We start from the raw sequence: 14,022 nt of genomic DNA on the forward strand, positions 1-14,022 counted from the left end.
CCTACAGATTTTTGTTCTCATTCCTAAGGTACTGTCATTGGGTTGCCTTCATGGTTAACCTAGTTTATTATTTTCATACAGCTCTATCCCATCCCTAACAAAATGTTATGAATGGTATGTCTAGATATATAAAAAATAATTGTAAACATCTTCTTAGAAATTTAGACATATGAGTTGGGTTTTTTTTTGGACCTCCTAGTGCCTGTTCTAAAATTACAAAATTTAAAGTAATTTTACATCAAATATACAAAGCAAAATAGACCATATGCATTCAATAGAAAATGAATTTTATTTTTTAAAAAACCCAAAAAACTGGAGAACAATAATATTTTAACAATCGATAAAAAATTTAGAAAAAAGAACCAGCGTTTTAACTTACCTTCTCTATGAACTTCTAAACAAAACACTAACAAAGCACTCGACAATAACAAGTCACCGAGTCCAGCTTAAGTATGTCAGAAATTAATCACCCAGTAATTAGATCCATCAAAACGGTAAAGACCGATCCATTCCATAATTATGATTTACATTATGTTTGTGAAATTGGGAGTACAGGCCTAGGAAACCCAATACCCTTCACAGCTGAAAAAGAATTTTCGATTTGTGAACACACGCAAAGCTGAGTCAATTGGTCACTGTGCTGGATCCCTGCTCCCGATAAAAAACAAATACAAAAAACAATCCGCACCAGGTAGATGACAGGTGTCAAGCTAAAGGTAGCAAGGAATTAATTACAAAACAGACCACTTCTTCCTCGGACAAACACTGGCTCAGCGAGGGCGAAGCAGCAGGAAATTAAACAATATTAAACAAGTTATTTATCTACCCAGACACATCCTGGGGTATACACACACATAAACTACCTGGCCTAATTCCTCCGAGTCTCCTTTTGAAGTTAATGGGCTTTGATGAGGCAATTGTGTTGCTTTGAACCAGATAGCGATGCATGTGTTTACTTTTTCAGATGGAGTTTTTTTAAAACAAGATCCTAAGCTAAGTGTTTTGGGGGTTGAACATACATGTATTTAAATGTCAAAATGTTTGCATAACCTATCCCTTGGGACATGCCATCTGTATATTTATGTATCTCTTAAATGAAAAATAAAATTTGAACGGAAGAAAAATACCCGCTGGGACTTCATATTCCTATCAATAAAGCAAAGAAAACAAATTGTTAACTTTAGCTACTACATTTGATTTCAATTCTATACATATTAATATCTCTTATTCAACAAGAGAAAAATTTATAAACCTGTCTTGAGTTGGCATTCAGTGTGATCTGTATTGTATTCAAAGGGAAGTCTTTGTTGTAATATTTGAATGCACAGATTTTTTTTTTAACATCCTTAATAATGAAAGATATCACCTAAGAGTTTTGAAAAGTCAGAACATTTATCTTGAAGGTATTCATGCACGGTTTAAATTACTACTTCTGACAAATATATTTACATATATGCCAAGTTTTTTTTTTTTTTCAAATGCAATCATCATGCACATTTTATACATGCATGCAATTTCTCCTTATCATTTCAATGGTAATTGCTTTAATTCCCATATTTCATGCAAACTACACAGTCCATCATATAAAAAAAAGTATGCAATCAATATCTTGGATTTTCTGACTGAGGATTAAGGGAGATGTCCTAAAAGACCTGATGAGCAGAGGCCTGACCATGGAGATAGCACTTTGATTAGCTGCTGACCAAGTCAGATGGAAATCCCTTCAAAGTAGCTGCCTCAAACACCTGATGGTGCAGAGAGTATTGAGAGAGAGAGAGAGAGATTCAAGTAACACATGGGTTTTTTTCTTACATCAGCATGAACCAATATATATACACATCAATGGATATTTAAACAATCCTAGAATGAGAGCCAGTGTTGAGTCCTCCCTGATTGTTAATCAGATCTAGCTGTAACAAGAAAATGGTCTGATGGTTCATTAAAACGCAAGACCTGTTTCCAATTCCCAACCCTTAGATGACAGATGGTTTATTAAGTCCTGCTCAGTATGTTTCAAATTGAATTCAGTTGCAATAGAGCCAGACACCTTAAAACTGGTACAGCACAAAATGGTCTGATATGCAAGTGGATCTAGATTTATGCTCAAGCACTCCCAATTGTATATACATGTACTTAATTCTCCCCCTCGGCTTCACATATACACAATGACATCCCCATTGTGGAAAAGCATCAATTACGATTTAACATGGTAGTTGCAGATGGGGAATTTGTTATGTAATTGGTATTATTTAATTAATAACAAGTCCTACCATGATATACTGGCAGCATCGAAAATGACAAATTCTGCATCTGCATGCAGGAGCATAGGAGGTTCAAAGTTGTAAAGCACTCTAATATACCATATTTTTTAGTTTACTCTCTTGATAACACTCTGTGGGAAGAAATAATATATTATATACCACCAGCATGCCTGTGCAGTACATTATTTTCCTGCAATGAATTATTAATGGCTGATGAACCTTGCATTGACTCCATTGATCACCCTACTGTCTCCATAAAAAAAACCAACATCTGTGATGTTAATGTCTAGTCTGTTATTTCTAGGGGCACTTGGGTTCTTATTTTTAATTCCATCTCCAAAGATGTCAATAAATATTGATTTTTATTCCTTTCTAAAATGTGCTGCCTGGGATAAATCCCACAGATTTTGTTTAATACAAAGAATGCAGAGTCAGTGAAATTCAATATTCCATTAGCTACATAGCCTCTCATGCATTTATTAAAGGGATATAATTTTTTTCTTCCCATTTTTAAAAGCCTTTAATGCAATTTGAAAATCAATCTACTCAAAAGAAAAAATAATATCTGGAAAATAAATTGAACATGTCAAGTATCAATTGAAAATAGACCATACATAAATGTATAAGATTGAAGGACAAACCTGAAAGCTGGATCAAGCAATCTACTGAATTATCATCCAGTAGTCCAGATTATAAGATGGCCAATAATTACAGAGATTATGTCCAGATTAACAATCAGAAGATAGCTCCACAGGTACCCACAGCTAACAAGATCCGAGACCCTGGGCCATGTTGACCTATTACTCCAGATACAGTACCAGTCGGTATCTCCCTTGTATCTGTGTATTTCCTCAATAACCCGGCCCAGTGTAATGGGCCTGAAAGGAACTTTGTGCTTGACCACACTCAGCTTTCACACGCCATGCTGCCTCGGGACAAACATATGATTAAGAGATAAATCAATAAATTTCAACATAAATTATGTTCAAATTAGATGGAAGACTCCGATACCTTGACACATAACACATACAGAGAGTTGGGATTACTAACAGCAGGAATCCATTGATTTCTGTTGACTTCCATTATTCCATGTTGACACAATGGAAGTTCATAACCCAAAATTCTTGTAATATTGGAGAATTGGAAATTTGGCATGTACAATGAAGAGACATATATTACAAGGTATATTTTTATTGAATTTAAATCCCAATGCATTAATTTGATATGACCTGTAGCTAATCCCAAATTGTCAAATAAATTTAAGATTCAAGACTAGAATAAAAATCATTATGCATTTATCAAAAGAAATACAACCAGTTCTGCTTTTATCCTCTTTAACTTGCAGCATCATTTGAATAAAAAATTAATTCATGTTAGTTCCCAGGCCCGTGCTATTGAATTTTCTCTGAATGAAAAATTTGCTGGTGAATAAGCACCTGCACATGTTGCGAATTAATAAAGAATACTTACTCATTTTACCTTTGTGTGACAATTCTGAGCCATTTTTGGTTGTGCTTTGTGATAAATTACTCCGGTTACATTTAAAAAACAATAACATGTGGGTTGCTTCTGCATGAGTTTCCCACCATTTGTCAATATCACAAAATCCACCCAACATAAAGAATCAGAATCAGAGCAGACAATTTGTTTATTTCCGGTAGAGAAATGTAACACGACAAAACGGGAAAGTATAAAGTTTGATTTTCAAATTTTAAATTGTAAACCGATATAAGTATCACAGTAATTTTAAATTTTGATTGTTACTTTTAACATTTATATATAATTTTTAATGAGATATTGAGAAATACTTAAATTATGACTGCTTTTGTGTAACATTAATCATCTAAGCTTAAAAAATAAATAATGAATGATCGACCATTCCATTCTATGATTAAAAATCAAGTTTAAAATATTTCACAATATAATGAGAATATTCTGAGTTACTGTAAAACATCGAGAATCCGGAATGCTACGGATAAGTTTTGTATTTTAGTTTTTGTAGATTCCACTTTTGTTTATAAATGGCGACGATACTTGCTTGTCACATCTCTCAGAGAATTTTCAACCTTTGTCAATCAACACCGAATGATATGTAGACTCTGAAACTTAAACTTAACCATGGTAAAGCAAACCATTAAAATCTTCGCTCGTGTGAAGCCTACGAAATCCAGAGTAGGGGTAAGAGATGATGATTACTGGTTTTATTCATTGGTCACTGATTCAATGAGATAAAAAAATATGATTTGAATCTTTTGTTTCAGCTTTATGACATTGACGATGATGATGAATCGATTCCTCGTTTGACATTAAGTGTGCCAAGGGATTTGAAAGACGGGTTCGTAAACAACAAAAAGGAAAACTACAAATTCAGGTATGACCCCCCCCCCCCAACACACAAAAGTGTCCTGTAATTCTTCATAACAGCTATTTTATGCATTTAGTGCCAGTAAATGTAATGTTCTGTGATTCAAATGTATGACTGTTATCATAAAATCATAAATATTGAGAAAGTAATAAGAGTTGTAAATAAAGTCTAAACCCATTTTTTATATCATTGAATATTTACTCCCATAGAAGGTGCTTTGACCTTCTTGTTCAGGCAATACGATCATGTTATTACTAAGTACTAAAAAGGAAAATTTGTGATGTGTGTTTTAAAGAGAAGAGGATTGGTATGTAGTTGTTCAGAGGGCTGTACATTGTCTGTAATTACCCACAGGAGAGTCATATCAGTTCTCTCAATCGACAGCTGGTGGACTTCAAACCATGGTTTGCACAGATGTGGAATATATAGAATGTGGATATTTATGCCAATATAACCAATATTAGAGCATCTAAGAATATAGGGTTCTTAGGTATATCAAGAAATTATGATTTTGACTATGATTATTCAAGTTTTAATTTCATGCTTTTATTTCACTTTGTAGATTTGAAAAAGTCTTCGATCAGCAAGCCAAACAAGATGATGTTTTTGAACATGTAGCAAAACCTGTGGCTAACAAGTACGTATAAATTCCCTAGCTTTGAAAATTTAGTCAGATCATTCACCCAAAATATTATTTTGTAGCGCATAAAACTTTCTGTGTCTGTCATCATTTGAATGTAATACAATTGAAATGATGACAAAAAGGTGATGTATTTATGGTAACTGGTAAACCGTATATCCAGTAATTTTCGCGAAGATCTATTTTTGCTTTTTTCGCGATCGCTTCTAAATCGCAAATAATTGAATACACAGAAATTATATTCTGTTTTATTTTCTATAAGAAACTGTTTAAATCACAAAAAAATAACTGATGCAAATTAAAAATGTATGATAATCAGATTTTCCCAATTTTCGCAAATTTTGTGACACACGAAAAAACAGATATACAGTATTTCTTTACAATACTGTTTTAACATATATGTACATCCAGCCAGTTCTTGTACGTTAAAGCATAAAAAAAGGAAAATTGGTAGTAATCCTATTTAAGACTAGGGATAATACTACTAGATTGTATAAATAAAAATTTTCTCTTAATCCAGTGGCGTAGCGCCCTTTACGCAAAAACGCAAATGAATACACAACATTTTGCAAAGCATAAGTCTTTTAAGACTTTTATGGACGGAAACTCATCGAATTGCCTCTTAGGCTCCATGGAATAATCTGCATATTGGAATCAATATGTGGGCGAAGTTACAGTATACCGCATTGACTTTCATGTTATTTGCTAAAAGAATAATTTACAATAAAATTATTAAAATGAGATGAACAACTTTTTAACTCCTTTTCAGTTTATATATTCATACTAAAACTTGGAAACACAATCAATTTTGAGTTTATGTCTGCCTGTTTGTCCGTAATTGTATTCTGTCTATACTTAATTTAAATTCGGCGGATGATTCAAATTTGAACAAAGTCACAAAAATAAACTTGATCAAAAGTAACATTTTCAGACAACATCTCATCATCAAAAAACCTGAAAATCCAAAAGCTAAATCCTAAAATTCAGGAGCTTCCGGGGGCTTCTCCCCCTGCACTTCCTACTGATTTTGAATACACTAAAAAAAAATCTAGCTACGCCACTGTAGTCCATAAATAAAATCATACTCTTAGTCATCTTGCACTTCAATTTCAGGTCCTGACATGAAAAAATTAAATTTTCTAATATCACTCATGTTCATGCATCTCTTATTATAGATGCTTATTGAAATAAGTTGTATCAATGTATCAAAAACTGTTTTGGAAGATTTGACGTCAAATTATAAGATTCATTCAATTTGTATGTTATTATGTTTTTCAGCATATTAGATGGCTACAATGGAACAATTTTTGCCTATGGACAGGTTTGAAACTAATGTTACTTCTGATGTCATGTAGATCTATTCTTATAAATGAAAGTTATCTAATAGACAGTTAATATCATCTAGTGCATTATTTTATATCTAAGAAAAAAATAATTTATCATTTCAATGCTACTGCAACAAACATTAGTAATTTCCATTGCTGTATGGAATTGTTTGATGTTAATACATAACCCTAAATGCTCCCTGCAAGAGAATAACAAAAGTATAACATTGTTCTATAGACTGGGAGTGGTAAGACTTTCACCATCACTGGCGGGGCGGAGCGATACAGTGACCGAGGAATCATCCCCAGAACCCTGTCCTATCTCTACGAACAGTTTGAACAGGTTCGTAATGCTGACAGTTTATGGGTCCTATCTGTATGAACAGTTTGAACAGGTTCGTAATGCTGTCAGTTTATAGGTCCTATCTGTATGAACAGTTTGAACAGGTTCGTAATGCTGACAGTTTATGGGTCCTATCTGTATGAACAGTTTGAACAGGTCCGTAATGCTGACAGTTTATGGGTCCTATCTCTATGAACAGTTTGAACAGGTTCGTAATGCTGACAGTTTATGGGTCATATCTGTATGAACAGTTTGAACAGGTTCGTAATGCTGACAGTTTATTGGTCCTATCTCTATGAACAGTTTGAACAGGTTCGTAATGCTGACAGTTTATGGGTCATATCTCTATGAACAGTTTGAACAGGTTCGTAATGCTGACAGTTTATGGGTCATATCTCTATGAACAGTTTGAACAGGTTCGTAATGCTGACAGTTTATGGGTCATATCTCTTTGAACAGTTTGAACAGGTTCGTAATGCTGACAGTTTATGGGTCCTATCTGTATGAACAGTTTGAACAGGTCCGTAATGCTGACAGTTTATGGGTCCTATCTGTATGAACAGTTTGAACAGGTCCGTAATGCTGACAGTTTATGGGTCCTATCTGTATGAACAGTTTGAACAGGTCCGTAATGCTGTCAGTTTATTGATACATGTCTGTACATTATGTTTCTTTTAAAGTTCTTTTTAAAAACTGAAACACCTCTTTTATTTCAAAGAAGATGTATATTTGAATAATTCAAATCTTACTGAATTGTATATATTTTGCTTGCAAGATATCGCACAAGCTTTGATTGGTACCTTAAATTCATAGAATGGAAATGCATGTCAAGTTATCAATACCTTGTCATCTTCTTTTCTGTAATTTTTTTTTATTGTTAGGTACACATGCAAAGCGAATATTTTAAGCACATTATTTATGCTCTGTTATTTTGTATTGATTATAGGACTCTGAGAGAACATACACGTTGCATGTCTCATACCTAGAAATTTATAATGAAAGTGGTTATGATCTGCTGGACCCCAAACACGAGGCAGCCAAATTAGAGGATCTGCCGTACGTTATTTTCATGCACACCTTTTAATTTGCTTAGGTTTAAATAACATGTATTCATGATGCTTTTATTTGATTGCAATTTCTTTGAAGCCAGCATCAGTATGATTTTTATTTTGAGAGAGAGAGAGAGAGAGAGAGAGAGAGAGAGAGAGAGAGAGAGAGAGAGAGAGAGAGAGAGAGAGAGAGAGAGAGAGAAACTCTGAAATACATGCATTTATAATGCAAGACTCAGTTGGCATATAATGTAATGGAATAAGTCATCTTTTTTACATGTATGAATTTTTGATATAAAAATACATGTATTTCTTTTTGTCATAACACTCTAATTTTGCATTCTGAAAACAAAATGTTTCTCACAATGCAGGAAAGTGGCATTAATGGAGGACTCAGACCAGAACATTCACTTGAAAAATCTGTCTGTCCATGCTGCAGCCAATGAGGAGGAAGCTCTCAATCTTCTGTTTCTGGGTGACACAAACAGGATGATTGCTGAGGTTAGTACAACAAGCATAGAGTATGCATTGCACACACTTTATCTCAAAGATTTCTAACAGTGATTGAGAATTAACTTTATTTGGATTTTGACTGAAGAACAGAGGAAAACTCATTTGTTCTTTTTCTATTTTTATTTTTACAGACTCCCATGAACCAAGCCTCAACCAGATCCCACTGCATATTTACAATCCACGTTACCTCACGAGAAAGTGGATCAGCCACAATACGGAGATCCAAACTCCACTTGGTGGATTTAGCAGGGTATTCAAACTAGTTATCATCCACTCTAAAGCCTAGTCATGGGTTCATTATCAGGTTTTTAAGCTATTCATTGTGGGTATATATTTATTTCATTTCATTTTATTTGCAGATCTGAGAGAGTTCACAAAACTGGGGTGAATGGTGTCTTACTGACAGAAGCCAAGTACATCAACCTTTCTTTGCATTTCTTAGAACAGGTACATTCTACGTTCTTGTTGAATTTTCATTTACTATAATATCGAAATTACATGTATTATACTATTCCCCTCTCCAGCACTGACACAAAGTTACTCTAACTTCCATTGTCAGGTAATTACGTCACTAGCGGAGAAGAATCGACAGCACATACCTTACAGAAACTCCATGATGACCTCCGTGTTACGAGACAGTCTGGGAGGAAACTGCATGACCACCATGATAGCTACGTGTTCCATCGAAAAACGCAACATTGATGTAAGTTCATACACAGAAAGAAAACATAGTTCTCAATACAAGTATCTCAATAACTCTCCAATGGAGAGTTAGAGTGTGATAAGATATTTTGACATTTCACAAGCAATTAATGTCAGTACACATTACAAATATTTTTTCGGTAATCTTTACAGTTAATGTATTCAAACTCAAATGAAGTTAAAATATTTGATGGTTCATTTTTATAATATTTTAGGAATCTATATCCACTTGTCGTTTTGCACAAAGAGTTGCAATGATTAAGAATGATGTTATGGTTAATGAGGAGCTTGATCCTAAGTTAATGATACAAAAACTGAAGAGAGAAGTCCAGAGTTTGAAGGAAGAGCTGGCCCTGGCCACAGGAGAACAGAGGACAGATGCCCTCACAGACGAGGAACTAGACAGGTAATGCACATGTACCTTTTATGGAGCACTTTATTCAAAAACAGGTAATAAACAACAAAACTGTTATTGATACTCATCAGAAAACAAATGTCAGAAAGATGTTTTTGTGCAAGCTAGATAGTTACATATAATGCTTATACTTTTTCATAGTTTTTCAGATATGCATATTCAAAATTTAAAACATGTACCAATGATTTGAAAAACAAACTTGACAAATATGATCACAATGAATGCAATACCGATACATAACCTATTCATTCATTTAATCAATATTTTATGTTCTTCAGTGTGACCAGTTTGGTGACTTGTGTCGTGATTTTGTCAGATCGAAAAAGAAATAGTTGACGACTGTATTTTGAACAAATTGTATTGTATGTATGTGAACTTTTGGTATACATTGCAGATGTCGAGAGGCAGTGTCGGCCTATCTAACAGACACTGATCCTGATGCTATTTTATCCATTGGTGCTGATATGAGGAAAATACAAGCCTGCTTTTCAATATTGAAAGTTAGTATTAGCTCTACAATCCTGTAAAATGTATTTTAATGTTTAAAAATGTTTATACACTGGGAGTAAAAATTAATACATTTTGTTTTGATATCCATTGTAAAATGGCACATGTACAGTGTACCTGAATGTGAGAGACAACATCAAATTTCATAAAACATTGGTCAGTATTTTAGTTTTTTCACAATGTCTTTTTAGAAATTTGTCCTTGACCAGCCAAAGGTAAAGGAAGTAGAGAGGACCCCCAGGAGTGCCCGGTCAGAGAATTTTGGCCCCCCTCCAGAGCCTCCCGACACAGGACCTTATAGCAACACAGAAAACAACCGACTAAAGGAACTGGTGCAGCAGCGAGACAATGAGATCAGTATCCTCTCATATCAATAGCTGATTTAGGCCCTTATGATATATTGATGTTTGGTAATAAATTTTACTAGGTCACAAAAGTATGTTGGAACACATGAGAATATCATTTTCAATTCAATATGAGATTTTATTACTTTTTCAAAAGCCTTGAATGAAAATCTGGAATGATAAATTTTATGTAACAGCAAAAGTTCACAATCATGTCTGTGGGGAGTGAAAGAGGCAGTCTCACAGCAAGCTTACATTACATGGACTGAGATCAATATGTCACATCTATTTTATTGCATTAGCCTTAACACTAAAACAGACATTCTAGTGAACATGTTGAAAAAGGAGAAGAAGCGAGCTCAGGATGCGATATCTGAGTTGGAGAGTTTTGGCCAGCTTCCTCGACAGTCTTCCTCAACGAGCGAGTCGAGCATGGCCAACAGTCGATCCAACAGCCGGAACCAACTGAGTCCAGACAAGTCACAGAAGCTGTCAAAGAGCGAAGAAAAAGCCAAACAAACAATCTGTAAGGATTCAATTGCTGTTTTAGTTCACTGGTATTAGTTTTTTTTTTAAGGGAAATGGATAAAAGTTGTTGATTCTGAAATCAAATCTAGTTTGAATGTCTTAAATACTGGTACATGTACTGAGTATTTACAGTCATGTAAATTTATGGATCAAATACTTCAACCCTGTCTTAGAAACTATCTTCTGGTACTTGTACCTAAATTAAACTCTAATAATTCTCACATGTTCATTTCTACTGAATATGTAAATGAAAGAAAAATGGCATAAAATTAAAGATTAAAAAAATATGTCAAAGTGCGGTATACTGCCTAGTTTTGGGATTGATTTAATGTGATTGAATCTTTCAGTGGGTGACATGTCGGTGGGCAGACAGGAGGCCTTTGAGATTTTTAGGAGGGACTACTATAACAACCCGACCATAGAGGAAAACAAACACAACCTGAAGCAGCGATATGCAGAGGCCAAATCCCTGGGGGAGGGAGTCAACAAGTCAAGGCAGAGAATCAGTAAGAACCTACTGAACACAGTGCAAGCTTATCTCATTACAAATGTCCCTTCCAGAACAAGATCTCCCCAGAAGATTTTGTTCTGACCCCCGTATTACCAGTACATGTGGGTGGCCTGATTTTAATGCATCAGTATGTGTCTTCAAAACTCAGTGTGCTATACATGTACACTGATCAATTGAAGTTATAGGTACAGTATGTAAGAAAATAAAGATACAAATGATTATATGAGGTGTTATAAGTACATGTACAATATAACACCTTGTAAATATTTAATAATTGTGTTGGATTTACATCTTTATTCCTGATTTTATTACAGACCATGTGAAGGGCCAAATTGAGCAACACAGAATGCAGTTAGCCATGCAAGGTCAATAAATTTAAATAAACCAAGAATTAATACACTTCTTTGACATGAAAGCTGAAAAGAGGTTCAGTATTTTTAGATGTGTTTTATAGAAAATGTTTGCTTTTGCCCAAGTAATCCCCCTTGGTGATAATATGTTGTTATTTTTGTTTCATTCAGGTCTCGTTGATGGTAACAATCAAGAAATAGATGAAGTTGAACAAGAACTCAGGGATGAAATGGAGGAGGAGAAATTAAGGTACTTCTACTCAACAGATATCCTCTTTTGTTCTTGAATTATTAGTAGTGGTAAGAAGTTTTAAATTCATTTTATTGTTTTCCTGCTTAGATATAAAGAAAGCTTTGGAAGATTACGAACTCTCAAAACAGAAATAGAGCATTTACAACACCTGCTGGAGAAATCCAAAGTCAAGCTGATGAAAGATTTTGAAATTTGGTTTGCAGAGCAGGCTACTCTGAATCAGGTACATCGCTGTATATATGTACCAGTATTATTGACTTTTTTGTTATGAAAAATGATAAACAGTCATACGTCTCAGCATTAACAAACAAGATGTAGTCCTGTATACAGAGTTACTTTCGCCCTGTGTTATTTTTGCTCCTCTACACCTGTTTTGGTTTTGCTCTGTCTTTAATTCGTCCAGACACAATCGTAGGTAATAAAAAAGATAGCCCTGTCCTGTTACAATTCACCCAGTCTCTGATTTGCCTGCTGACAGCGAGGGCGAAAATAAAATGGAGGCGAATATTTCCCTTTATACGGTACTTTGAGAGTTACTGTACATGTATACTGTAGATTGAAGATTGCACTATATTCCTTTTGAAATTCACAATTTTCACATCATCCAATAAAGCAACCCATTCCAAAGCAAATTGATTGTAGAAGAGATTGATGCTAGGAAACATGTTATTTGATAAATAGAAAATAGTAACCTGACTGATATACAATACAGATGAATAAATTTTATTCAAGGGTCCTCCATCATCTTATGGAAGATCTGCCTGGAGAACACCCACACCCAAAAACAGAAGAGAAGGGACCTATGTGACAAACTCCATTAATCCAGAGAGGACATACATAGCAAACTCAGGCAATCCGGAGAGGGCACAGCTAACTTCGTCCTCCTCAGAAAAAGATTTGGGTCATCAGCGGCCATCATCTGGACGCAGGCAGAAGGTGGCCAGTAGTATAGCCAGTGGGTTCAATAACATGAGACCCCTCCCCCCAACCCACAATGGACACAGTAGTGGGGGTGAAGACAGTGCTGCAATGAATGGATACAGAACAAAGTAGGTGATCTTTTTTTTTACAGAGTTGTGTCTGGCTTTTTCAGCCATTCATACTATTGTTTTCTGAATAAGATAAAACTAAATAATGTATTAAAGCATTATGTCATGTGTCCGTTGCACCTTAGATTTATTTTGAGGAATCGCTGTAATTTTTCCAATACCTGTTCTATTTAATATTTCTTTATTCTAGAAAAAATAACATTCCAATGACTGGGGACCCAAAAGCAGATGCTGATATTATGGCCTTTATCAAAGCAAGGCAAAATATCCTTAGAAAAGGTAAAGACATTTCTTTCAGTGGACAATGTGAAATATACTAGTATGTCTACAAAAGAGTACTGTATATTTGTCAAAGTTTACAAAATCTATTTATTTGAAAACACCAAAGGCTCATGTAAACACCAGCTAGTTCCTTTCATTTTAGATATGTTTTTCCTGATATTACTGCTATATTTCCCTGTATAATGAGCTATTTAATGTTTTTTCAGCCCAGCTAGATCAGAGATGACCAAACTATCCACCAAATGGACACTGGGTTTACACAGTGTAGAGCTTTCTACTAGTGCCAGACAAACGTAACTGCTACACAAACCGTCCAATAGTTGTCTCCAGTACATGTACTACCAAGTGCTTTCATACAGTTCAGTGGTGGAGTTACTTCCCTTGGACTGCTCATGGTGTACTACTGAGTAATGATCACACTGCACACTTCTAGTGCATTGTGCATTTACTGTTCTTATATGGTGATGTGAATTGAGATTCCAAAGTTGTTCTTCATCTAGAGCGATGATGGTTGTGTTCTGTTCCATGTATTTATTAGAAATCTGATCGTTGAATAAATATTTATGTGTATACAGATGTCTATTG

At 34.7% G+C, this 14,022-nt stretch overlaps 2 protein-coding genes across 10 annotated transcripts in view; one reads left to right on the plus strand and one right to left on the minus strand.

Annotated features, from left to right (window-relative positions):
- The window catches only part of LOC105341767 (disheveled-associated activator of morphogenesis 1-A), an 18,562-nt gene extending 14,678 nt beyond the window's left edge, over positions 1-3,884 (minus strand). For 2 of the 6 annotated variants that reach the window (XM_011448463.4, XM_066087625.1), the window contains exon 1: positions 380-749. The gene's annotated coding sequence lies outside the window, so the exon portion shown is untranslated. Of the gene's footprint in view, positions 1-379; positions 755-863; positions 885-2,902; positions 3,191-3,731 lie in introns of those variants that run through there. The other 4 variants (XM_011448461.4, XM_011448462.4, XM_011448464.4 and 1 more) reach the window with 4 other exon arrangements.
- Positions 3,304-14,007, plus strand: LOC105341768 (kinesin-like protein KIF6). 4 transcript variants are annotated; one of them, XM_066087627.1, is made up of 23 exons: positions 3,304-3,443; positions 4,255-4,439; positions 4,523-4,632; positions 5,189-5,263; positions 6,545-6,587; positions 6,830-6,906; positions 7,011-7,038; positions 7,881-7,990; positions 8,355-8,484; positions 8,628-8,746; positions 8,856-8,943; positions 9,056-9,199; positions 9,414-9,604; positions 10,008-10,113; positions 10,312-10,477; positions 10,784-10,990; positions 11,340-11,498; positions 11,818-11,868; positions 12,025-12,103; positions 12,194-12,329; positions 12,839-13,155; positions 13,346-13,434; positions 13,644-14,007. In XM_066087627.1, the coding sequence occupies exons 2-23, from the start codon at positions 4,380-4,382 to the stop codon at positions 13,661-13,663; spliced, it is 2,505 nt and encodes an 834-aa protein (XP_065943699.1). In that variant the 5' UTR covers positions 3,304-3,443; positions 4,255-4,379; the 3' UTR covers positions 13,664-14,007. The 4 variants fall into 4 exon arrangements, with proteins under 4 accessions (XP_065943699.1, XP_011446771.3, XP_065943702.1 ...); XM_011448469.4 differs by lacking the exon at positions 7,011-7,038 and having other exon boundaries at positions 3,305-3,443; positions 6,830-6,934; XM_066087630.1 differs by lacking the exons at positions 3,304-3,443; positions 4,255-4,439; positions 4,523-4,632; ... (2 more) ...; positions 6,830-6,906; positions 7,011-7,038 and adding an exon at positions 7,283-7,350.
- Positions 14,008-14,022: the final 15 nt, after the last annotated feature.

The sequence above is a fragment of the Magallana gigas genome, chromosome 6, assembly GCF_963853765.1.
Source record: "Magallana gigas chromosome 6, xbMagGiga1.1, whole genome shotgun sequence".
NCBI lineage: Eukaryota > Metazoa > Mollusca > Bivalvia > Ostreida > Ostreidae > Magallana > Magallana gigas.